General features: G+C 51.7%; 2 protein-coding genes and 1 long non-coding RNA gene across 3 annotated transcripts in view; all 3 read left to right on the top strand.

The window, feature by feature from the left end:
- Positions 1-25,606, top strand: part of LOC308275117 — a 562,357-nt gene that overhangs the window by 216,741 nt on the left and 320,010 nt on the right. The gene's annotated exons all lie outside the window — the stretch shown is intronic.
- Positions 908-21,606, top strand: WRAP53 (WD repeat containing antisense to TP53; the record flags this gene model as incomplete). Its single annotated transcript, XM_080712979.1, has 12 exons — positions 908-1,311; positions 1,446-1,544; positions 1,775-1,886; positions 17,353-17,441; positions 17,629-17,719; positions 17,823-17,955; positions 18,598-18,806; positions 18,975-19,078; positions 19,186-19,320; positions 19,416-19,639; positions 20,736-20,838; positions 21,495-21,606. 12 exons carry the CDS (start codon positions 908-910, stop codon positions 21,604-21,606), a joined length of 1,815 nt encoding a protein of 604 aa, XP_080569105.1.
- On the top strand, positions 21,702-25,549 carry EFNB3 (ephrin B3; the record flags this gene model as incomplete). Its single annotated transcript, XM_080712298.1, has 5 exons — positions 21,702-21,823; positions 24,002-24,294; positions 24,454-24,546; positions 24,653-24,757; positions 25,140-25,549. The coding sequence occupies 5 exons, from the start codon at positions 21,702-21,704 to the stop codon at positions 25,547-25,549; spliced, it is 1,023 nt and encodes a 340-aa protein (XP_080568424.1).

Below are 25,606 nucleotides of genomic sequence, written 5' to 3'. Positions count from 1 at the left end.
TAGGGCTGGGAGTAGCCAGGCATGGTGGCACATGCTTTTAATTCTGGTACTTGGGAAGCTGAGACAGGAGGAGGATTGCAGGTTCGAGGACAGCCCCTGTAAGTAATGAGACTTAAAATGTAGCGAGACCCTGTTTCAAAATAAAAATTAAAAGGGTCTGAGCCAGGCGTGGTGGCGCACGCTTGCAATCCCAGTACTTGGGAGGCTGAGACAGGAGGATCGCAAAGGTTCAAAGCCAGCCTCAGCTACTTAGTGAGGCTCTCAGCAATCTAGTGAGACCCTGTTTCCAAATAAAACATAAAAATAGGTCTGGGATTGTAGCTTGCAGGTAGAAGGCCCCTGGGTTCCATCCCTAGTACCATACCAAAAAAGGGAGGGCTGGAGGTGTGGCTCAGAGGTAGAATGCCTCTGCGTTCAATCCCCGGTACCATTTTTAAAAAATGCTGGGGTGTAGCTCAGAGGTAGATTACCCCTGGGTTCAATCTCTAGTACCAAAAAAAAAAAAAAAAAAAAAATTAGGGGGGAGACGTAGGAGGAGCTCAGGCACGTCTCTCCCAAGTCCTACCACTCAGACTACAACTCCCAGCAGGCACTCGTAGCCCTAGCCCGCACTTCCCGGTGCCCAGGTCCAATCCTGAGGCCGGCGCAAGTCTCGCGAGAGTAAGTGCAAGTGCCGCGTTAGCGAACTGCGGCGCGAGACACCGCCGAGCCTTCGCGATTGGCGTTCTCGGGCGCGCCTCGCCTGCCTGGCGTCTTTCGCCTCCTCCCGGAAGAGGAAGGCAGGCACAGGTGCGTCTCTCCTGTTCTCTGAAGCCGTCTGTCCCGCCCGCCCGCGGCCCGGCAGCCGGTACCCAGCGGGAGGAGGTTGCTCGGCCGAGGCCCATGTCCGCTGCGCTTCCTCTGCACTATGAAGATGTCGGAGGAGCAGCTCTTAACTCCGGACAGTCTTTCTTCGGACCAGGCCCCCGTTCCAGCCCATCTCTCTCCCCAGCCTTCCCCGATGGATAAAAATACAGACCCCGAACTGCTGCCGCCGCCACCCGATGGAGACCATCCGCCACGCACGTCCCCAAACCCCGAGGCTGGCTCGGCGGCGTCCCAGGAACCGGGGCAGGGGGAGCCTGCGTCTGCCTCCCCTCCCCTGGAGGCAGAGCGTGATGCTCTTAGGGAGCTGAGTCCTCAGATCGAGGAGCAGGAACTTTCTGAAACCGTGAGCCTGCCCGCGGAAGAAGCGAATGGCCCGGAGTTGGGGTCTGGAGAAGCCATGGAAGGCGTGTCTGAGGACCCCCCTCCAGAGGAGGAGGGAGACGCGTAAGTGGCAGTAGACCCTGGAATCTAAGAGTGGAAGTGTGAGACTGTCCACCAGTCCTCAGCCCCACTTCCCCAGGCCCGTTCCCCCTTTGCTTGGGCGACCCAGGTTTATTATTTCTCCGTCTTCTTTCCAGCACTTGGAACTACAGCTTTTCCCGGGTACCTCAGTTTCTCAGTGGTTCCTGGACCGAGTTTAGCGCCCAACCCGAGAACTTCTTGAAAGGCTGTAAATGGTAAGGACAGTGGGCAGGGAGGTGACCACCCCAGGCTTTTGGCCTTATCTGGGACAAGGATCTGGGCCAAAGAGAGGAATCTCTCTTGAGTACTGACTTAAAATTCCTCTAGGAGTTAATGTCTTCCATCAAGAAAGGAGCTTACCTACCACAGAGCTAGGCTCAGCCCTAGCCCTCTACTTGGCAGGCACTGGGAGGTCTGCCCGGTTTTCTAACTGCGTTATTTCTAGGGCTCCTGATGGCTCCTGCATCCTGACCAACAGTGCTGATAACATACTGCGGATTTATAACCTGCCTCCCGAGCTGTACAATGAGGGCGAGCAAGTGGAATACACAGAAATGGTAAGGGTACGGGCTAGCCTTGCCCCTTCGTGGGACATTGCACATTCACATCCTTCATGGAGGTAGAGAACCCCAAATCCACAGGTTTCTGTTCACAAATGGGACTTTCCTTCACTATGAATTTCCACATGTAACATTTCTGCCCTGAATTCTAAAGTCATGTAAAGAGATATTTGTTCCTTATTTGGTCAGAAATGTGTTTTCTGTAGAAAAATAGTGAATTTATTGTAACTAACATTTACTTATTTACTTATCTGTTTGGCTGGGGCTATAGCTCAGTGGTGGAGCGATTGACTAGCATGCATGAGGCCCTGGGTTCCATCCCCAGCACTGCAAAAAGGAAAGAAAAAATTGTGTATGAGTGTGTTTGCAGTGCTGGGGATGGAACCCAGGGGCATTCTACCTCTGAGCTACACCCCCAGCTCTATTTTTTTATTCTTTATTTTGAAAAGGTCTCACTGAGTTGCAAAGAGCCTCACTATGTACCTGAAGCTGGCCGCCAATCTGCAATCCTCCTGTCTCAGCCTCCCAAATGCTGGGATTACAAGCATGTGCAACCACTCCCGGCCTGTATTTTTTTTTAATGTATCTGTGTGGTACTGGGAATTGAACCAGGGGCATTCTACCTCTGAGCTTCACTACCACCTCTGTTTTATTTCTTTTATTTGGAAACAGGTGTTACTAAGTTGCAGAGGGCCTCAGAGAAGTTGCTGAGGCTGGTTGAACCTGCAATCCTCCTGCTTTGGCCTTCTAAGTACTGGGATTATAAGCATGCACCACCACATCCAGCTATTTATTTATTTATTTTATTTATTTATTTATTTATTTTTGTGGTACTGGGGGTGGAACTCAGGAGCTTTCTACCTCTGGGTTACACTCCCAGACCTTTTTTCCATTTTATTTGGAAACAGGGTCTCACTAAGTTGCTATGAGCCTCACTAAATAGCTGAGGCTGGCTTCGAACCTTTGTGATCCTCCTGTCTCAGACTCCCAAGCACAGGGATTACAAGCGTGCGCCACCACACCCGGCTTATTTTCATTTTTAATTAATTATTTTGGTACTGTGGCTTGAAGCCAGGGATATTCTGCCTCTGAACAACACCAACCTGTGATCCTCCTCCCTGAGGAGTACTGAGATAACAGGCGTGCACCACTGGGCCCAGTTTATAGTTACTTATTATTATGTTTGTGCTGGGATGATAAAGAGGAGAACAAGATAGATGAAGAGCCAGTTGTCTGCACTTCATAGTTTACAAATGGGAACCAATAAGTAGTCAAGTTTATTACAGATTAAGCAAATGTCCTGGGAGGATGGTGTGTGTAGGTGTGCTTTACTGGGGATTGAACCGGGGGCATACTACTTTTGAGCCACACCCCCAGCCTTTCTTTTTTTTATGGTACTAGGGATTGAACCCAGGGTATTCTGCCTCTGAGCCACACCCCTAGCACTATTTTACTTTTATTTTTATTTTGAAACAGGGTCTTGCTAGGTGTGGTGGCTCAGGCTTGTAATCCCAGCATTCGGGAGGCTGAGACAGGAGGATCGCAGTTCGCGGACAGCCTCAGCTACTTAGTGAGGCCCTTCGCAACTCAGGGAGACTCTGTTTCAAAGTAAAGAATAAAAAATAGGGCTGGAAGTGGAGCTTGGAGGTAGAATTCCCCTGGTTTCCATCCCCAGTACTGCCAAAAAAGGGGGAAAAATAGGGTCTTGCTAGGTTGATGAATCTCATTACTTAACTGAGACAGTCCTTGAACCCAAGATCCTCCTGTCTCATCCTCCCAAGTACTGGGATTAAATAGGGCTGGAAGTGTAGCTCAGGGGTAGAATGCCCTTGAGTTCCATCTCAGCACCACAAAATAAAGAAAGAGAAAAAGAAAGAAAAAAAGAGGAATAAATAAAATAAGTGCTATGAAAGAAGTAAACAATACAGAGAGCCTAGTCAGAAGATTCCATTTTAGATACAAGGGTCAGGGTTGGGGGGGGGGGCTGGAAAGACATTTGAGCTGGATATGGAGGCAGTCAAGGGTAATGTTCAGATTTTTTGCACTTGGGTGGATGGTGGAATACTTAACCGAGCAAGAAACAAGAATGTGAGCAAGTACTAGGACAGAACTCAAAGGTTTCTTTTTTTATTTTTTCAAAGGTTTTTGTTTTGTTTGTTTGTTTGTTTATTTATTTATTTATTTATTTATTTATTTATTTATTTATGTCTTGCAGTACAAAGGAAGGAATCCAGGGGCATTCTACCTCTGAGCTACACCCCCAGCCTGATTTTTTATTCTTTTTTTTTGAAACAGGGTCTCACTGAGTTGCAAAGGGCCTCACTAAGTAGCTGAGGCTGGCTATGAACCACTATCCTCCTGTCTCAGCCTCTCGAATGCTGGGATGACACAGTGCACCACCACGCCCGGCTGACATATAAAGCAAAAAGGAGAGGTTGGGGCCAAGGATATGCTTTGAGAACTGGTAAAACATGTGGATGGGATCTCATAGCTTGAGAATGGATTCTGGCTCCATAAAGTATAGATGGGAGAGGAGAAGGCCCATGAGCCCCAGGTGCTCCAGCATCTGGGGTGGGGTACAGCAGAGTGACAGAGGTGGAGACGGAGTCGTGACCCATGCTGCCCAGAGCTGGAGAGAGGGAGGTGGACTGGGAGAATGACAGGAGCTCACATTCTGATAAACCTGTCATGGGTTGCAATGGTAAATTGAACATGCAGTAGCCAGGTACAGTGGTGCCCGCCTGTAATCCCAGTACTCGGGAGGCTGAGATGGGAGGATCACAGGTGTGAGGACAGCCTCAATAAATAGTGAAACTTTCATCAACCTAGGGAGATCTTGTTGCAGAATAAAACTAAAAAATAAGGCTGGGGGTATAGCTCATAGGTAGAACAACCCTGGGTTCAATTCCCAGTACCATACAAAAAAAAAAAAAAGAATGCATTTAGTACACCTAACCAAACCAGGCATGGTGGCGCATGCTTGTAATCCCAGCATTCGGGAGGCTGAGACAGGAGGATTGCGGTTCACAGCCAGCCTCAGCTACTTAGTGAGGCCCTTTGCAACTCAGTGAGACCCTGTTTCAAAATAAAGAATAAAAATAGGGCTGGGGTGTAGCTCGGAGGTAGAATGTCCCCGGGTTCTATCTCCAGTACCGCAAAAAAAAAAAATATATATATACACACACACACACACACACACACACACACACACACACACACACACACACACCTAACAACACAGTTCAACAGCACAGCATGTTGCTGGGTGTCACTTGTTTCCCTTAGGGATAACACATATTATTAGCCCAGGAAAAGATAAAAATTTAAAGTATATGCTCCTTTGAGTCATATCACTTCTGATACTTGAAGCATATTGCTTTTGCACCATCAGAAAGATGAAAAATGAGCCAGGCATACTAGCACATGCCTGTAATCCCAGTACTTGGAACACTGCTTGGAAGGCTGAGACGGGGATCACAGATTTGAGGTCAGCCTCAACAACTGAGCAAGGCCCTCAGCAATGTAGTGAGACCCTGTTTCAAAATAAAAAGTAAAATTGGTTTATGGGTATAGCTCAGGGTAGAATGGTCCTAGGTTCAATCCATACTACTACTACTACTACTACAAAAAAAAAAAAAAAGTAAATAAAAAATAAAGCCAGCCGGGCGTGGTAGCGCACGCTTGTAATCCCCTCGCTTGGGAGGGGGTGACAGGAGGATCACACAGGTTCGAAGCCAGCCGCGCTGGCTTAAGAGACCCTGTTTCCAAATAAAAAGTATAAAATAGGTCTGGGAGTGTAGCCCGGAGGTAGAAGGGTTTCTAGGAACCCCAGTACCACCAAAAAAAAAAATAATAATTAATTAAGCCAGGTGTGGTAGCACATGCCCATGATCCCAGTACTTGGGAGGCTGAGACAGGTGGATAACAGGTTTAAGGACAGCCTTAGCAATGAGGCAAAATGCTCAGCAGCCTAGCAAGACCCTGATGACCCTGTCTCAAAAACAGAAATAAAAAAGGGCTGGGGGATAGCTTGGAGGTAGAACACCTCTGGGTTCAATTTCTACTACCAAAACAAAATTGGGCTTGAGATTTAGCTCGGAGGTTGGAATGGCCTCGAGTTCAATCTCCAGTATCACAAAAGAAAATTTTTAATTTTTAAATTTGGGATTACAAGCTTGTACCACCACACCTTGTTGTAATTTTTTTTTTTTTTTTTTTTTTGTACTGGGGTTTGAACCCAGGGACTTTCTACTTCTGGGCTACACCCCCAAGCTCTATTTTATTGTATTTTAAAATTTTGAAACACAGTTTAATTTGCCCAGGACCTAGCTGAAGCTACCTGGAATCTGTGATCCTCGGGCCTCAGCGTCCCAAGTATTGAGATTACAAGTGTGTACCACCACACCACACCCCAGGGAAATTGTAATTTGAACCATTGTAAGTTGAGAAAAGGCCTTTTTGTTGCCCACAGTGACCTTGAGCCCCTGGCCTAGGTCTGAGCCTTCCAAGTAGCTGAGGCTAAAGGTGAGCACTACCACACCTGGCTGTTCCCCCCCATTTGAAGAATTGTCGCCCATCTTTCTTGGCAAGTTAAGCGACTGGTTTCTTGTGAAGTGAGGATGATGATAATGGCACCCACCTCACAGGATTGTGAGAATGAATATGAGGACAGTGCAGGTGTGTACTAATTGCTCAAGGAACATGAGTAGCTATTGTTGTCAGTTGGGTGCAGGCGTGGAATAGGAGGAGGACGTACTGGTTGAGGCCTGCTAGGAGAGAAAGATGAAGGTACCTTCAGGGCGTCCTCAGGGTCTGCTTATCATGGTGGGTTAGAAATGGGCTATAAAGCTAGGCGTGGTGGCGCAGGCTTGTAACCCTGCACTTGGGAGGCAGAAACAGGAGGATCACACAGGTTTGAAGCCAGCCTTAGCTGACTTAAGAGACCCTGTTTCCAAATAAAAAAATATAAAATAGGTCTGGAAGTGTAGCCCGGAGGTAGAAGGGTTCCATCCCCAGTACCACCAAAAAAAAAAAAAGAAAAGAAAAGAAAGAAATGGAGTATAAATCTGTAATCCCAGGATGTGAGAGACTGAGACAAGAGGATCGCAGGTTCAAGGACAGCCTCAGAAAATAGTGAACTCTTGGGCCAGGCGTGGTGGCGCACGCTTGTAATCCCTGCGCTTGGGAGGCAGAGACAGGAGGATCGCGCAGTTTCGAAGCCAGACGCGCGTGCTGGCTTAGGAGACCCTGTTTCCAAATAAATATGCAAAAATAGGTCTGGGAGTGTACCCCGGAGGTAGAAGGGCTTCCAGGAACCCCAGTACCACCAAAAAAATAAATAAATAGAAAATAGTGAACTCTCACCAGCCCAGAGAGACCCTATTTTAAAATTTAAAAAAGCTTGGGCCGGGCGTGGTGGCATATGCTTGTAATCCTAGTGCTTGGGAGGCTGAGACAGGTGGATTACACAGGTTCAAAGCCAGTCTCAGTTACTTAGTGAGGCTCTCAGCAACTTAGTGAGACCCTGTTTCAAAATAAAACATAAAATAGGTCTGGAAGTATAGCCCAGAGGTAGAAAGCGTTTGGGTTCCACCCCCAATACCACAATAAAATAAAAGAACTTAAAAAAGCTTCTTATATTTTATTTGGAAATAGGGTCTCACTAGATTGCTGAGGCTGGTTTTGAATGAGGGATTGAACCCAAAAGCATTCTACCTCCAAGCTATACCCCCAGCCCGATATTATTTCTTATTTGAAAACAGGGTCTCACTATGTTGCTGAGAGCCTGGCTAAGTTGAGGCTGGCTTTGATCCTCCTGTCTCAGCCTCCCACATACTGGGATAACAAGATGCACCACTGCACTTGACTTCCATTCATTCTTTAATTTGTTCGGTTTTTTTTTTTTTTTTGGTATACTGGGTATTGAACCCAGGAACTTGTGCATGCTAGGCAAGTGTGCTACCACTGAACTCCATTCCCAGCTCCCCCCCTTTTTTTTTTTTTTGGTGGTACTGGGGTTCCTGGAAGCCCTCCAGGCTACACTCCCAGACCTATTTTTACATTTTTATTTGGAAACAGGGTCTCCTAAGCCAGCGTGCGCAGCTGACTTCGAACCTGCGCGATCCTCCTGTCTCTGCCTCCCAAGCGCGGGGGGGTTACAAGAGTGCGCCACCACGCCCGGCCATTCCCAGCCCTTTTTTAATTTTTGAGAAAAGGTCTCTATAAATTGCACAGGCTGTGATTGAATTTCTTTTTTCTTTTTTTTTGTGGGGGGTGTCTGGGCTGAAACCCAGAGGCATTTGACCTCTGAGCCACACCCTCTGCCCAATTTTTTATTCTTTCTTTTGAAACAGGGTCTCACTGAGTTGCAAAGGGCCTCACTAAGTAGCTGAGGCTGTCTGCGAACCGCGATCCTCCTGTCTCAGCCTCCCGAATGCTGGGATTACGAGCGTGCGCCACCGCACCCGGCTTCTATAATTGAATTTATTATTGTAGCTGGGATTACAGGTGTCTGCCATGTACCCAATTTAGAGTTGTTTTATTTCATTATGTTTTGAGGTGAGGGTCTTAGTGTGTTGCCCAGGCTGACTTTATACCAAGTACAGTTTTAGGTACTGCGGACTAGTTTACTAAATGGACAAAAGTCGCTGTCTGGTTATTTATTTATTTCTGTAGTACTGGGGATGGAACCCAGAGGGATTCTATTTCAAGCTATACCCGCAGCCGTATTTTTTATTCTTTCTTTTTGAAACAGGGTCTAACTGAGCTGCAGAGTGCCTGACTAAGTAGCCAAGGACATGTTATCCTCCTGTCTCAGCGTCCCAAGTACTGGGATTACAAGCATGCGCTACTGTGCTGAGGTAAAAGTCCCATGTTTTATGAAGCTTATATTACTATTTCAAGAAACAGGCAATAGCCGGGCATGGTGGCCCATGCTTGTAATCCCAGTACTTGGGACGCTGAGACAGGAGGATTGCAAGTTCAAAGCCAGCCTCAGCAGCTTAGTGAGGCTATCAGCACTTAGTGAGACCCTGTTTCCAAATAAACTAAAAAAAAAAAAAAATAGGTCTGGAAGTATAGCTTGGAGGTAGAAGATGGTGCTGGGTTCTATCATTAGTAACACACACACACACACACACACACACACACAAATAAATAAAGGAAGGAAGGAAGGAAAAAAGAAAGAGGCAATAAAGAAATAACAGGCCAGGCTGGGTGTGGTGGTGCACATTTGTAATCCCAGAGTTTAGGAGGCTGAGACAGGAGGATCGCACAGGTTCGAAGAAATAACAAGCCAGGCATGGTGGCGTACTCTTGTAATCCCAGCATTTGGGAGGCTGAGGTCCTTTGCACCTCAGTGAGACCCTGAATTCTGGGTTCCATCCCCAGTATTACAAGAAAGGAAGGAAGGAGGGAAGGGAGGGAGGGAGGGAGGGAGGGCGGGCCAGACTCGGTGGCACATACCTGTAATTTCAAGCAACTTGAGAGGTGAAGGGAGGAGGATTGCAAGTTAGTGAGATTCTGTGGTACTGGGCATGGGGCATGGAACCCAGGGGCATTCTACCTCCGAGCTACATGCCCAGCTCCCCTTTTTTTTTTGCGGGTCTGGGGATGGAACCTGGGGCATTCAACCTCCGAGCTATATCCCCAGCCCTATTTTTTATTCTTTATTTTGAAACAGGGTCTCACTAAGTTGCAGAGGGCCTCACTAAGTACCTGAGGCTGGCTGTAAACCGTGATCCTCCATTTCTTAGCCTCCCCAGTGCTGGGATTTCAAGTGTGCTCCATCACGCCAGGCTCCAGCTCTATTTTTTATTCTTTATTTTGAAACAGAGTCTCACTGAATTGCTGAGGGCCTCACTAAGTAGTAGCTGAGGCTGTGTGCAAACCACGATCCTCCTATCTCAGCCTCCCAAGTGCTGGATTTACAAGCGTGTGCCTCCGTGCCTGGCCCTGTCTCAATTTTTTTTTTTTTTTTTTTTTTTTTTTTGTGGTACTGAAGGTGGAACACAGGGGCTTTTCTGCCTCCAGGCTATACTCCCTGGCCTATTTTTTACTTTATTTGGAAACAGGGTCTCACTAAGTTGCTGAGAGCCTTACTGTGTACCTGAGGCTGGCTTTGAACATGTGCAATCCTCCTGTCTCAGCCTCCCAAGTGCTGGGATTACAAGCATGCGCCACCACGCCTGGCTGTCTAAAAATTAAAAAAAACTTTTGAAAGGGGATGCAGCTAGTGGTAGAGTGCCGCCAGGGCTCAATCCTTAGCACACATAATACACACACGCACACAAAAAGGAATGAAATAAAGTAAAATATATGTCTGATAGATGGACTGGGGAAGATCAAAGCAGGGAAGAGGATTGAGAGTGAGTTTTAATTTTAGAAAGGCTGATGGAGAGCCAGACATGGTAGCACATGCCTGTAATCCCAATACTTGGGAGGCTGAAACAGGACGATGGCAAGTTTAAGGCCAGGCTTTGCTGCTTAGTGAGGCCCTGTTTCAGAATTTAGAAAAAAAATAAAATAAAAAGGGCTGGGGGTATAGCTCAGGGGTAGAATGCCCTTAGATTGGGTCCCTAGTACCACCCCCCCCCAATAAGGATGGATGATGGAGGAAGACCTCACTAGTGAGGTGGCATCTGAGCAGACCTGAAGGGAGTAAGGGGGGGAGCCACGCTCTCATGTGGGGAGACTGCCACGCAGGGACAGCAGATTCAAGGGCGGTGGGAGTGGAAGTCACCAAGAGCGTTGACAAGGATCTGTAGGGGCAAGATGTGAACCAGGGAGTCCCAGGGAAGGGGGCCGTGACAGAAGTGGGTCGCTTGGTTGATGCACAAGGACTGTAGAGGACCTGGGTTGGGAAAGTGAACGGTTTGGGAATGACAGTGGGGAACAAGGTGATGCGCATCCAGCCGTCCTGTGCGCTCCTGCCCCATACTTGAAGTGTGTATGGGGATGAGGGTGGGCATTAAAGTCACCTCGGCCCGAGGGCCACAGAGGATGGCCAGGGCGGCAGGTGGAGTGTTCTGAGAAGTTGAGAAGGGGGTTTTAGATCCTAGAGTAGGAGTTAAGTCCTGGTTTAAGGACTGGGGAGACCGGGAAGTGTGGAACTGGGGCAAGTGGGCTGTGTACAGCGGGGCACAGGTGGAGCCAGTACTAGGTTGAGAGCTGATTGCACATGCTCATTTTGGAGAAACGGGAACATCAAGGCAAACTCATCACTTCCCGCCACTCCACACAGCTCAGCCCTTTACGTTTTCTACGGGAAATAAGCGTTTTCTGTGGTTGTAATCCTGCAGTAGATGGTTTTGTATCCTTTTTTCCTTTAACCAATCATCCTAAATGTTTTTCATGGTGGTCCGGTCTTCATAGTTATTGTGTTGCATGGTGTGTGATATTGCAGCAAGTGCTTTTGATAGCCTTTCCCCCCCTCTCTCCTCCATTTTGGACATTTAGTTTGTTAGGATTTTAATATCATAAATTAGTCTTCAGTAAGTCTTTTGGTATTTTTAAGGAGGATTTTTTTTTTTTTTTTTTTTAGTGGCACTAGGAATTGAACCCAGGGGAATTGTAGGGGCATTCTACCTCCGAGCTACACCCCCAGCCTTATTTTTTGTCCTTTATTTTGAAACAGGATCTCACTAAGTTGCAGAGGGCTTCACTAAGTAGCTGAGACTGGCCTCCAGCTTCAATCCTCCTGTCTCAGCCTCCCAAGTACTACTGGGATTATAAGCATGAACCACCACACCTGTCTTTTTTTTTTTTGCAGGTCTGGGAATGGAACCCATCCCCAGACCTCCGAGCTATACCCTCTGCCCAAGTTTTTATTCTTTATTTTGAAATAGGGTCTCACTGAGTTGTGAAGGGCTTCACTAAGTAACTGAGGCTGTCTGCGAACCGCGATCTTCCAGTCTCAGCCTCCCAAATGCCTGGCTCCAGCTTTTCTTTTGTGTGTGTGCAGTACTGGGGGTGGAACCCAGGGGTTTTTCTACTTCCAGGCTATACTCCCAGACCTATTTTATACTTTATTTGGAAACAGGGTCTCACTAAGTTGCTGAGGCTGGCTTCGAACCTGTGTGATCCTCCTGTCTCAGCCTCCCAAGTGCGGGGATTACAAACGTGTGCCACCACGCCCGGCTTCTTTTTCATGCTGGAGATTGAGCCCAGGGCCTTGTGCAAAAGGAGATTTTTAAAATTTCTTTCCTTTTTTTTTTTTTTTTTTTTCTCTGTCTGTGTGTGGTGGGGGGTACTGGGGGTTGAACCCAGGGTCAGTTTACCTTCAAGCTACATCCCAAGCCCTTTTTTTAAAAAAAATTGGAAACAGGGTGTTCCTAAGTTGTTGAGGGTCTTGCTATAAATTGCTGGCCTCGAACCTGCCACCCTACGGTCTCAGCTTCCTAAGTACTGGGTTTCAAGCATGGGCCACCACACCCAGCCAGCAGATTCTTTTACAAAGGGCAATTTTATAGGTAAGAAATACCCTAGGAGCCAGGCTTGGTGGCACTTGAGTACTCTCATTCCCAAATGCTAGAGCCAGGCGCTTGCTCTTTCATCCTTGTGAAACCTTTTCCTCTGAGGCGTGCGCTATTTGATTCTTGCTCACTGCAGACACTGACATCTCATAGTCTCCCTTGGTCCCAGGTCCTCCACCATCTTTCTGGCCTCATCTCCAACCCAGAAGCCAGTTCTCATCCTTTAATCTTCCTTTTCCTAGAACCCTTCACATCCAATTAATTGCCAACTCTCATTAGTCCACCCAATCTTTAATTCACCCACTTATCTCTGCTCCACTGCCTCTGTTTCAATTCAGAGTCCTATTATTTTGGGCTTCATGTTACTGAAACAGTTTGCTGTCTTTGTTTTCTCATGAAAATATTATTTACTGCTGTTTATGCAGCAGGTGATTAGGGGCCTGTGGTCACCAGGGCAGACATCATGCCCGCCCTTTAGATAGGGAGGGGTGGTGTAGAGCAAGGCACACCAGGGGTGCAGGAACATGAAGCAGGGCATCTCGCTCAGCCCGCAGGCTCTGGGAAGCCTTTACTAGGGAGAAAGGTGAGGAATGAGGAGGGTGCGATCCAAGGCGGTGCACAGAGGTGAAGGAAGACTGTTCCAGGCTTGGAGACTAGTGCATGTGAAAGCCTGCAGTTTGAGAGTATGGCCAGTTAGTACCTTCTGGGGCCAAGAGTCAAAATAGTGAGATGTGGCAGTTATGGTTTTTTGTTTTGTTTTGTTTTGTTTTTTGTTGTTTTTATTGGCAGTACTAGGGATGGAACCCAGGGGCATTCTACCTCCGAGCTACATCCCCAGCCCTGTTTTTTATTCTTTATTTTTGAAACAGGGTCTCACTGAGTTGCAAAGGGCCTCACCAAGTAGCTGAGGCTGTCCTCGAACAGTGATCCTCCTGCCTCAGCCTCCCAAATGCTGGGATTACAAGCGTGCGCCACCATGCCCGGCTGAGATGTGGCAGTTTTAATGGAGTGAGCAGGCGGAGATGGGCCTTGAGAGGTGGGTTGAGGGCTGGAGCTTAGCAGTGGAACTCTTTGTAAGGAGATGAGCTACAAGGAGTCACTGCAGCGTTTTCAGCAGGAGAGTGACACTGCAGAATTCCAACTTACTAAGATCTCAGGGCCTTCAGTGTGGCCATGGTGTGGAGAATGGATGGGCAGGTTGGAGGATGGGGATGTGGAGAGCATGAAGTGTGGTGGGGAAATGCTGGCAGGAAGGCAGTGGTTGGCGATGGGGTCTTGGGAGAGGAAAGTGAGGGGAAAGGACATAATCAAGGGAAAACTGCAGGAGGAGGAGTAGACAGATTTGGTATTGGTTGGGCCAGTAGTGGAAAGGGAATGAGAAGTATTGTGGTCAAGGCTGGACTGCATATTCCAGGCCCGAAAACTGGGTGCTGGGCTCAGGAGGAACAGCAGGTACAGGGTCTGCTATGGATAAGTGGAGATTGAGGTATCTGGGCAAGGTGGTACACACCTGTAATCCCAGCACTTGAGAAGCTGAAACAGGAAGCTCATAGGTTTGAGGCCAGTCTCAGCAACTTAGCAAGACCCTGCTTCAAAATAGAAAATAAAAAGGGCTGGCCATATCTTGGAGGTAAAATGTCTTTGGGGTCAGTCCCCAGTATCCTACACACACGTATGCACGCAAGCAAGCACGCACGCACGCACGCATGCACTTACTTTGAGGTGCTCTTGGGATATCCAAGTAGAGTTGCCCACCAGTCAGTTATCTATACGGATTCAGAGAGACGGGGTAGAAAGTGAAGTCATGTTACCTTCAGGGTTACCAAATGACTGAGTAGTCGTGTGTGTGTGTGTGTGTGTGTGTGTGTGTGTGTGTGTGTGTGTGTCTCCATATGTCTGTTCGTCTGTCTGTCTACCTACTTACCCGTTTATTTGTGGTACTACGGATTGAACCCAGTGACATTCTACCTCCCAGCTCTACCCTCAGTTCTGTTTTATATTTTACTTTGAAACAGGATCTATAAGTTGCAGAGGGCCTCAGTAGCTGAGGCTGGCTGCAAACCTGCAATCCTCCTTTCTCAGCCGCCCAAGTACTGAAATTACAAACATGCGCCGGCCTTGCTTCATGGCAGGCTCCGATCCAAGCCTCGCTGGCCCCAGCACTGGGCTAACCCCTCAGCAGGCTCCGATCCTGGCCTTGGAGGCCCCAGCACTGGTCTTGCTTCTTGGCAGGCTCCGATCCCGGCCTTGCTGGTCCAGGCACAGGCCTAACCCCTCGGCAGGTTCTGATCCCCGGCCTCAGAGGCCTTAGTAGCAGCCTTGCCTCACGGCAGTCTCCGATCCCAGCCTCGCTGGCCCCGGCACCAGCCTAACCCCTCGGCAGGCTCTGATCCCGGCCTCGGAGGCCCCAGCACCAGCCTTGCCTCATGGCAGGCTCCGATAACTAGCCTTGCTGGCGCCGGCACCGGCCTAACCCCTCAGCAGTCTCCAATCCCGGCCTCGGAGGCCCCGGCACCGGCCTTGCACTGAGAAGGATTTAAAAGTATAGCAAAGTCAAGGGAATAAAGAGCACAAGACTCTCATCCAGTGCTGCTGCCCCAAGTACATTAGAATGAGTACTTAGGGAACACATTTGACATTATCTTACAAATTTGGTGAAGTGTGAGCACTTCTCCAGCAGAAACTAGATAAACCCTTCCATACGTTCCAGAATGTTAAAGCACATGATCCTGACACTAGAAAACCATCAGTGACTGTCAGCAGGAGAGGGATAGCTTCATCTGGGTACATTTGGGAGTGGAGTACTATGCAGCAGTACAGATGCATGAATTAGAGCAGAATGGGTTACTCTGGCTAAACCTCACCACAATTAGGATACATATAATTTCATGCCTTTGAATATTAAACTTAAGCTGGGCACAGTGGCTTAGTACTTGGGAGGCTGAGACAGAAGGATCGCAGGTTTGAGGACAGCCTTAGCAAGTAGTGAGACTCTCATCAGCCTAGGGATTCCCTGTTAAAATCCTTTTTCTAATAAACACCTTTCCTAAGCCGGCTCTGATGGCACATCCTTGTAATCTCAGTATTTGGGAGGCTGAGACGGGAGGATCAAAGGGTCACAGCCAGTCTCAGCTATTTAGTGAGGCCCTCCCTCCACAACTTAGTGAGGCCCTGTTTCAAAATAAAAATATGGCTGGGCGTGGTGGCGCACGCTTGTAATCCCCACGCTTGGGAGGCTGAGACAGGAGGATCGCATGGGTTGGAAGCCAGCCTCAGCTACTTAGTGAGGCTCTCAGCAACTTAGTGAGACCCTGTTTCCAAATAAAATATAAAAAAAAGGTCTGGGAGTATAGCCCGGAGGTAGAAAAGCCCCTGGGTTTCACCCCCAGTACCACACACACACACATAATAATAAAATAAAAAAATAAAAATATGGCTGTGGCTGTAGCTTGGTGGTAGATGCCCCTGGGTTCAATCCTCAGTACCACAAAAAAACAAAAAAAAAACTTCCCTCAGAAAGTTCTTGTGAATATCTTTAGAAACATATTTATATATAAAAAAAAAACAGTATCTGAATGATTTTAATCTAAATGTGTGTGTATTTTGGGAGGGTGGTACTGGGGATTGAACCAAGAGGCATCCTTAAGTTGGATGGAGAGATCACAGGATTTTTTTTTTTTTTTTTTTTTTTTTTTTTTGGTACTAGGGGCTGAACGCAGGAGCATTCTGAGCTATAACCCCAGCCCTGTTTTTGTTTTTATTTTGAAACAGGGTCTCACTAAGTTGCAGAGGGCCTCACGAAGTAGCTGAGGCTGGCTGTGAACCTGTGATCCTCCTGTCCCAGTCTCCTAAGTATGAGATTACAAGCCCTTGCCACCACACCCGGCTTTTATTTACTTTGCGTGTGTGATCTGTTTTGTTTTGTTTGCAGCACTGGGGATGAAACCTAAGACCTTGTGCATAGCTAGTCAAATGCTCTACCATTGAGCTACACTCCATCTCTAATAATTTTTTGTTTTTTGTTTTGTTCTGTGGTTCTAGGGATTGAACCCAGGGGGATTCTACCTCTGAGCTATACCCTCAGCTCTTCTTGTGTTTTATTTTGAAACACAGGGTCTTGCTAACTTGCTGAGGTTGGCCTTGAACCTGGATCCCCCTGTTTTAGCTTCCCCAGTACTTGGATTACCACTGTGTGCCACCACATTTTGTTCCTAATAATTTTTTAGAAGATAAAAATGGGACTGTCTAGGTGGTCAGTAAATATCTGTATTACTAGCCGGGTGTGGTGGTGCACACTTGTAAGCCCAGCATTTGGGAGGCTGAGACAGGAGGATTGTGGTTCATGGACAGCCGCAGCTACTTAAGGCCATTGCAACTCAGACCCTATTTCGAAATAAGGAATAAAAAATAGGGCTGGGGGTATTGCTTGGAGGTAGCATGCTCCTGGGTTCCATCCCCAACATAACACACATAAAAAAATTTGTATTACTGGTTAGCTCTTTGTCTCTGGATTGGGGACATTTCTTTCCCTGTAAGAGTTTAGAAAGAAAAAATGTGAATCTGTAAGCTTTTAGTGGCCTAAATCTCACATTTGAGGCTGAATTCACCCTTGAATACTGATGTAAATACTCTTCTTGCCAGGTGTGGGGGGGACGCTTGTGATCCAAGTGCAAGGGAGACTGAGCCCGGAGGATTGTGGGTTCTAGTCAACCTCTGAGACTTAGGAGGCGTCTGCAACTTAGTGAGACCTTGTTTCAAAATAAAGAATAAAGTAGGGTTGGGCACATAGCCTGGTGGTAGATGCCCCTGGCTTCCATCCCCAGTACCACATGCACACACATACACAAAACAACTTAGTTCTTTATATATATACCCATTTGCCTTCTCCTACCTGGTTAATGCCAACACACAGTCTTCTTTCTGCCATAAAACTAAAAGGTCTCTGACTCCTTTTCCCTGTTGGTGACTGGTATTCCTCCTCCTCTTTCCAGGCCCCTGTCCTTCGAATGGTGGAGGGTGATACTGTGTATGATTACTGCTGGTATTCACTGATGTCATCAAACCAGCCAGACACCTCCTAGTAAGTGTCCTCTGCGGCCCCCTGACCTCCTAGCTTTGAGGGAACGCTCTAGAGGGTCATGGGCAGCCAGGGGGATTTGTAGGAGGATGGCTCAGTGTGCCCTCCAGATGGGAGCTGAGAGAGCCGGTCAGCTGGCTTCCCCCCCTCCTTTGACAGTGCCGGGCCTCAGTGTCCATGTCTCCCTCAGCGTGGCCAGCAGCAGCCGAGAGAACCCCATTCACATCTGGGATGCATTCACTGGAGAGCTCCGGGCTTCCTTTCGTGCTTATAACCACCTGGTACAGACTCCCCGCCCAGCCCCAGCACCTGTGATGGCCCAGTCCTTCCTGGAGGACAGCGGAGGCCTGGCACGGCCTGCTCTCAGCCCTCTGCTGCCCCTAGGATGAGCTGACGGCAGCCCATTCCCTCTGCTTCTCACCGGATGGCTCCCAACTCTTCTGTGGCTTCAACCGGACAGTGCGCATCTTTTCCACATCTCGGCCCGGCCGGGACTGCGAGGTGCGAGCCACGTTTGGTGAGCACCCGGGCCCCCACCCAGGGAGGAGCAGAGGGAGGGCGTGCGTCCTGTGCGGGGCCCCATATGAGCGGGGCACCTGTGGGCTTCCATTTCATTCTCAGCCCTGGGAGGAAGGCTGTGCACCACTGTGGAGGAGAAAACAGACTTGGAGTGAGGAGGAAGCTGCTGAGGTCAGCCAGCTGCTTAGAGAGCCAGTTCATTCCTGAACCCATACCACCATCTCGGTACCAGAACTCTAATCTCTAGAAATTTTAAATTTTATTTTTGCAGCGCTGGGGATGGAATGTCAGGGTTTTGTGAGTGCTCGTCAAAGGCTCTACCACAGAGCTATATCCCCAGTCCTCTAGAGAATTGGGGATGAAGTTGAGTCTGTTTCTTATAGGCCTTCAGCTGTCTCTCCCTTCCAAGAGAAGCTGAGTTTTGAGAGGGAAGAAGGAGGCCTGGGGCGTTTAGGTCCTTTGGGGTATAGAAGGATCTGGGAAACAAGCAGAGGTCTTTGTTCTGCTTGTGACAAGTAGCAGGGAGGATGTTGAGCCCAGCACACTGGCCTGGCGCCAGGGGCAGAAGCGCACCTCTGGTGAGCCTGCCTGGGTAGTGCACCTTGCCCTCTCCCCACTTTGTTCCTCCTCCTTTCTCTAGCCAAAAAACAGGGCCAAGGTGGCATCATCTCCTGCATCGCCTTCAGTCCAACGCAGCCACTCTATGCCTGTGGCTCCTACAGCCGCTCCTTGGGCCTGTATTCCTGGGACGATGGCTCCCCTCTTGCCCTGCTGGGAGGGCACCAAGGGGGCGTCACCCACCTCTGCTTTCATCCCGATGGCAACCGCTTCTTCTCAGGAGCCCGCAAGGTAGGGTTCACATCCTGAGAGCCAAGCAGGCAGTGCGCAGTAGGGCAAGAGAGGGGCTGTGGTCTGTGTTGGGGAGTGCCCAGCTTGAGGGAGGTAGAGGTTGTGTGTGTGTGTGTGTGTGTGTGTACACGTACACAGACACTCCAAGCCCCTGTTCTGTGTCTTTAGGATGCTGAGCTTCTATGCTGGGATCTCCGGCAGCCTGGTCACCCACTGTGGTCCCTGAGCCGGGAGGTGACCACCAACCAGCGCATCTACTTTGATCTGGACCCGTGAGTGGCTGTAGCCCATTCCTGCCTAAGGCTCATTCCCCAGGGTGTGAGGGGTTCCTGCCTCGGGGCGATGCCTGTATGCCAGCAAGTTTCCTCTCTTCCCCCAGGAGTGGACAGTACCTAGCAAGCGGCAGTACCAGCGGGGCTGTCTCTGTGTGGGACACCAGCGGGACAGGCAATGAAGGGAAGCCAGAGCCCGTGCTCAGTTTTCTACCCCAGAAGGACTGCACCAACGGAGTGAGGTCCTCAGCTGCTAGCAGGGGTCTCCAGGCTGGGTTGGGGAGGGAGCGAGCATGCTTGGTCAGGCCCTGACAGACCCTGCCATCTCTCCCTCCAGCCTGCATCCTAGCCTGCCTCTGCTGGCCACTGCCTCCGGTCAGCGTGTGTTTCCAGAGCCCACCGACAGCGGGGACGAAGGGGAGCAAGAGCTGGACCTTCCCCTGCTCTCCCTGCGCCACGCCCACCTCGAATGCAGGCTTCAGCTCTGGTGGTGTGGTGGGGGCCCAGACCCCAGCAGCCCTGATGATCTGCAGGAGAAGGAACCCAGAGGGACAGAGGGAGGTGGTGATGCACTTGTTACATAAAATGGTTTTATATGATACTGGAGTCTTTGTGTCTGTTTGGGGAGGCAGTCATAGAAATGGGGTCCGACAGGGGCTCCCTTGTCCAGCAACGGTGAGGATTGGCATATTGTCTCTGAAACCAGGGGTTGAGAGGTGGGACTAGCTGGGAGCCAATGGGGCTGCAGAGCTTGGTGTGAAGTCAAGTGGTGGGGGTGGGGCTTCATGCCATTGACTGGCTGGTTGCTAGGCAACCTGGTAAACTGAAGGGGGAAACCTGTTTGAAGTCTCACTCCCAAGGTGGGGGCAGCAGGGGTCATGGTGAGGGGGCTGAGGCAGAGTGGCAGGAGCTCGTGTCAGACTGTTGGGTGTGACTGTGAGACTGCAGACAGTGACAGACGAGACACCCGCTCAGTAGCACTCCCCACTGTTTACCATTATCCAGCTGCGGAGGGACAAGGGGTGCAGGAGCACTGGTCTCCCCTACTGACTCTCAGGAGGCAGGCCACCCAGTAGCCGAGTCAAGGACGCATGTGAAGCAGTGAAAGTGGCCCCAAAATACAGATGTCACATTGAGCCTAACTGGGTAATGCAGGCTTGGGGCGAGGGGCTCCTCATTCGCAGCTGGAGCTGGTCTTGTGTTTCCATGGGTCTGCCCCCCCACACACACACCTTGCTGAACACCAAGAAGTGGGGGGGGGGTCTTTGAAGAGCTACTGTCAGCAGGGGATGTGATGGGGACCTCACAATCAAAGGGAAGGGGGAGGCCTGTGGAGGCTTGAGCGGGAAGCAGAGGAATGTCGCCCCTGCCAGGAGGTGCTGAAAGCCCGGGTTCTTACACCCGAAAAGGCATCTCCTCCCTTCCCCCAGGATAATTGGAAACAGCCCTTCCTGAGGCCTGCGGGTTTGGGATTGTAGGTACCCCGTCCCTCTCTCAGCCCCACTTCTCCCCACAATGCCTATGAAGGGCCAAGTTTACTTCCTAATCTGCCTTCCACCTAACCCCCCAGATAAGAGGAAAGGGGCAGGAGGCTGTGATAAAAAGACCCCAGGAGTGGAGTCCAGCGGCCAGGGTTCCGCTTGCTGTTCTACTGCAGGTCCCGGTGTGACCTTGGGCAAGTCACGGGGTCCTCTCCGGAGCCTCGGTTTCTCCATTCCCTACAATGGGCTCGGTAGCTCTGCCCCTCCCACTTCGCACAGGTAGCTGGGGACCCGCAGCTCCGTGGCACTTTGAGAAGTGTGGGGCCACCAAGGTTATTATTATTCTCCCCGGGCCGCCCCAGCCTGGTGTTGTTTTGGGAAGGAGGAGGAGGAGGCTGCAGGAGCGAAAGGGGTGGGTTCCTCAGGGTGGAGAGGGCGAGAGCCCTTCTGGATCCTAGGAAGGAAGATTCCAGCCGCCCGGGCGGTCGGAGGGCAGGAGGGGAGACGGGCAGAAAGTCGAGCAGAGACTGACTCGCCGCCGAGACAAAGGGGGCGTGCGAGACCGGCGGCGAGGCGGGCGGGCGGGCGGGCGGGAGGTGCGGAGGTGAGGGAGGTGTGGGGGGCGTGGGCCGCGGGATGCTGCCGCCCGCTCCGCCTGAGCTCCAGCTCCGGTTTTTCCCTCCACCATCCTCTCCCCCTCCCCGCCTCTCCTTTAACTCCCCCCTCCTGGGCTCGGGACTGGTTTCCTCCCTTAGCCCGCTGCCCTCAATCCCGGCGAGGCTGGGGCTCGGGCTCCGCGTCCCCTTCCTCGCTCCCTCGCCTGGCGCCCCATGCCGCCCCCGCCCGGCCTCCGGCTCCCCCAGCCCCCCACTTAGACGGGTGCGCAATTCCCGGGGTGCTGGCGCGTGGGCCAGGGGCGCGTAGGGCGCCTGCAGATCGCCCCTGGAAGAGCTTTTGGGGGGACTGAGCGCTCTGGAGTGGGGGCGCGGGCAGAGCAGGAGACGGGTCTGCGTGGGAGCTGGGGACACCAGCCACCCACCGGGGTGATCCTTGCCGTAAAGCCAAGCAGCCAAGGCAGTCACCCCTGGGGGTGAGCGACTTTGGGGGAGTTGGTGCCCCGCCCCCCAGGCCTTGGCGGGGTCATGGGGGCCCCCCATTCTGGGCTGGGGGGCGTGCGAGTCGGGGCCCTGCTGCTGCTGGTTTTTTTGGGGCTGGTGTCTGGGCTCAGCCTGGAGCCTGTCTACTGGAACTCAGCGAACAAGAGGTGAGCGATCTGGGGCTGGGGACACCCCAGACCCCATGGGGGGGCAGGAGGTGTAGAAGCTCTGGGGACTTGGGGCCTGAGCTCTCTGAGCAGGGAGGAGGCAGGAGGGTAGGTGCTGGAGCCCTGGTGTGAGGTGACAGGTTACTTAGCCGGCTCAGGAGCCGGATTCCTGGGTCCCACACAGATCTAGAGGTGGGCGGTGATATCCTTGTGTCGAGTCTGGAGACCCCAAAAGGGCAGAGATAAGAAGTGCCCAGCAGTGGGAGGGCAGTGGTGTGGCTCTTTGGATCTGTGGGAGACCTGTGTCAGCGGCTTGGAGGGAGCCTGGTTAATGTCAGCTCTCAGGAGAGAGCTGCTGAATAGGTGCTGCTCAGGCGCTGCGGGAGGGAAGGCAGGGTGCCTCCCTCTCAGGAGAGACTGGGTGTTGGAGGGAAGGGAGGGAAGGGGGCTCGGTTTGGGGGCTTTGGGAACAACTTCCCCAAGGCTTCTTGACTCTTTAGTCTGCCTTCCAACTCTTGCCCACAGCCAGAGGGTCTCCAACCCCTGGCAGAACAGTTTCCCAGCCGGAATGCATTCCTGCCTTCCTGTCTTAAGGGGCTTCTTTCTGGGAGAAGCCTTGGAACCCCCAAACCTCCCTCCTTCCCCCTGGCCTCTGGAGTTCTGAGGGCTCCCATGCCCACCCCCACCCCCTGCTGCACACTCTTCCATCAGGGCCTCTGTTCCTGGCATGCTTGCTTTGCTCTGAAAAGAGGCCAGGGGTCAGATGAAACTTCAAGCCACATGGGGCGGATAGGACAGCGCATTTGGGAGGTCATCTGGGTCCCTTGCTTCCATGCAGTTCCCATTCCCATTAGCAAAAGGGTCCCGGGAGGCCACGGGAGACCCTGGGAGAGTGGTGGGCTTCTGAGCTCATCAAATCCTTGCTCTTAACCCTAGCTCTGCTGCTTTCAACTGTGTGGCCTCGGGCATGTCACTTAACCTTTCTGAGTTTGTATCCTCAATCCTTACAGCTGTTATGAGGGGTAGAGGTAAGGTGTTTGAACGTAAAGCATGCTCACAAAAGGAGAGCTGTTATTCCTCCCAGTCGCCTCCCTCTTGTTTCCCTATCCTGGCACCATCTCTCTCCCTCCCATATCTCTTTGGAGATAATCTCGGTGTCTTTTCTGTAATCAGGATGTCCCACCCGCCAACTCCAGGCTGCAGTTTGAGTATCAGGTGTAGCTTGAAGACAAAAACTGGGCTTATTTTGATAGGGTAGAGAAAAAGCAGATAGGATGTCCTGGGGGCTCTTCTGAATGTTGGGTGGGAGGGAGCGGGTCTTTTGGGAGTCCAAGAAGATACTGGGGCAGCAGTCCCCAGGGACCCAGGGGTGATACACTATCTCAGCTGCAGGTGCACAGGGAGGGACTATAGTGGCTGGCAAGATGTGGCTGTGCTGGGCCCACAGGTGCCCCGCTCACTGGCCCAGGAGCTGCCTGGTTGTGTTTGTTGTGGTTAAGAAAAGTCACCTACTTCAATCCAGAGCAAGAGAGCACTTTTCCCAGGAAGTCTGAGCCCCAGTGTTGGGGGACTGAGCAGGGGAATGACCTGGGCAGCCGGCCTCCGCAGCCTGGTTCTCTTTAGCCCCATTTAGGGCCATGGCCAAACCAGGATTTTGTCTCCTTGTGCCATTAACTTGGGACACTGGTTGGGATTGCCCTCCACACCCCTCTCCCCACCTGCCTTGCCCCTTTGCCCCTAGATCCCTGAAATTCGGTGGTGCCCTGGAGGTGGGGGTTCTGCCCCCATGGTTGACTGTCATAGAATAGTGAAGTCACCTGGGAGGGGTGGGCTGTGTGGTTCCAGAGAGGCCAGCTCCTTGGTAACTGGCATCCTGTCACCATGGCAACGGCACCGGTGATGGAGCGGGAGATGGCAGTGTGCATGTGGCGAGGGCGGGCTGAAGAGTGCATTTGGGCACACCAAGGGGCAGGAGACCTCTGAGCCTGGCTTCCTGCTGCTGCTGATGCGAAGTCAGAGTCCTTGGGCTTATACTCACAGAACAGACCTTCCACCCAGACAAAGGGAGCAGGCAGGAGCTAAGCACCGCTGGTCTGGAAGGTTGTGGGGTGAGAGGGAAAGCTCTGGGGCCACACCCCTGACATCTCTTCCTTGCCCACCTCACCCTCCTCCTCACAGGTTCCAGGCAGAGGGTGGCTACGTGCTCTATCCTCAGATCGGAGATCGCCTAGACCTGCTGTGCCCCCGGGCCCGACCTCCCGGTCCCCACTCCTCTCCTAATTATGAGTTCTACAAGCTGTACCTGGTAGGGGGTGCCCAGGGCCGGCGCTGCGAGGCACCACCTGCCCCAAACCTCCTCCTCACTTGTGATCGACCAGACCTGGACCTGCGCTTCACCATCAAATTCCAGGAGTACAGCCCCAACCTCTGGGGCCACGAGTTCCGCTCGCACCACGATTACTACATAATTGGTACTGCTGGGCAGAGGGCAGGGTCAGGTGGGGGCTGTCCCTGCAGTCGAGGGTGGGTGAAGGAGGGACAGGGACCCGATGCCTCCCCGCTAGGAGATGGGGACAGAATAGGAGCAAGACCCTGGACCGCTGACTTCTGTATCTGCTCTTCTCCTCCAGCCACATCGGATGGGACCCGGGAAGGCCTGGAGAGCTTGCAGGGGGGTGTGTGCCTAACCAGAGGCATGAAGGTGCTGCTCCGAGTGGGACAAAGTGAGTGGGACTGGGGACTCCTGCTAGGAGCTGCTAGGTTCAGGCAGGAGCGTCACGGTCAGGGGCAGCTGTCTCAGCCGCTCTCTGGGGTCTTTACCATCTCCAGGTCCCCGAGGAGGAGCCCTTCCCCGAAAACCTGTGTCTGAAATGCCCATGGAGAGAGACCGAGGGGCGGCGCACAGCCTGGAGCCCGGGAAGGAGAGCATGCCAGGTAGGAAGCAGGGGCCGGCGCCTGCCCTCTCTGCTCTCAGACCCCTGCTGCCCTGCCTTCGCCTTCCCCTCCGTCTCATGTTTTGGGGGTGGTGATACAGGAAAGAGAAGAGAGGATGGGAGGGTGGGAGGGGAATGGGAGCCAAATGAGGAGAAAGCTCAATTAGAACTAATTAGCCATGTCAGTGCTTCAATCAGTGCTGTCAGGGAAGTGGGGAGGAAGACGCGTGGCAGGGAGCTGCTGGGCTGGACACCTGGATTCTGGGGGGGCTCGGGGGAAGGGAGGTAGGGGTCCCCTGGGGGCCCCAGGGCTGGGTGTCCAGATGTCCAGGTGGCTCCTTCAGCCCCTCCCCCTCTTTCCTCCTTCACCCCTTCCCTGCCAGGTGACCCCACCAGCAATGCAACCTCCCGGGGTGCTGAAGGCCCCCTGCCCCCTCCCAGCATGCCCGCAGTGGCCGGGGCAGCGGGGGGGCTGGCGCTGCTCTTGCTGGGAGTGGCAGGGGCTGGGGGTGCCATGTGTTGGCGGAGACGGCGGGCCAAGCCTTCGGAGAGTCGCCACCCTGGTCCCGGCTCCTTCGGGAGGGGAGGGTCTCTGGGCCTGGGGGGTGGCGGGGGTTTGGGACCTCGGGAGGCTGAGCCTGGGGAGCTAGGGATAGCTCTGCGGGGTGGCGGGGCTGCCGACCCCCCGTTCTGTCCCCACTATGAGAAGGTGAGTGGCGACTATGGGCATCCTGTGTACATTGTGCAGGACGGGCCCCCCCAGAGCCCTCCGAACATCTACTACAAGGTGTGAGGGCTCTTCCCACCTGGCTCTCCCGGATCCAGCCCTCAGGAGCGTTCCTCTAGTTTA

The sequence above is a fragment of the Muscardinus avellanarius genome (genome assembly GCF_963383645.1).
Source record: "Muscardinus avellanarius genome assembly, chromosome: 16".
In the NCBI taxonomy this organism is placed as follows: domain Eukaryota; kingdom Metazoa; phylum Chordata; class Mammalia; order Rodentia; family Gliridae; genus Muscardinus; species Muscardinus avellanarius.
Note: the sequence above shows the minus strand (reverse complement) of the source record. Positions and strands in the feature narration are given on the sequence as shown.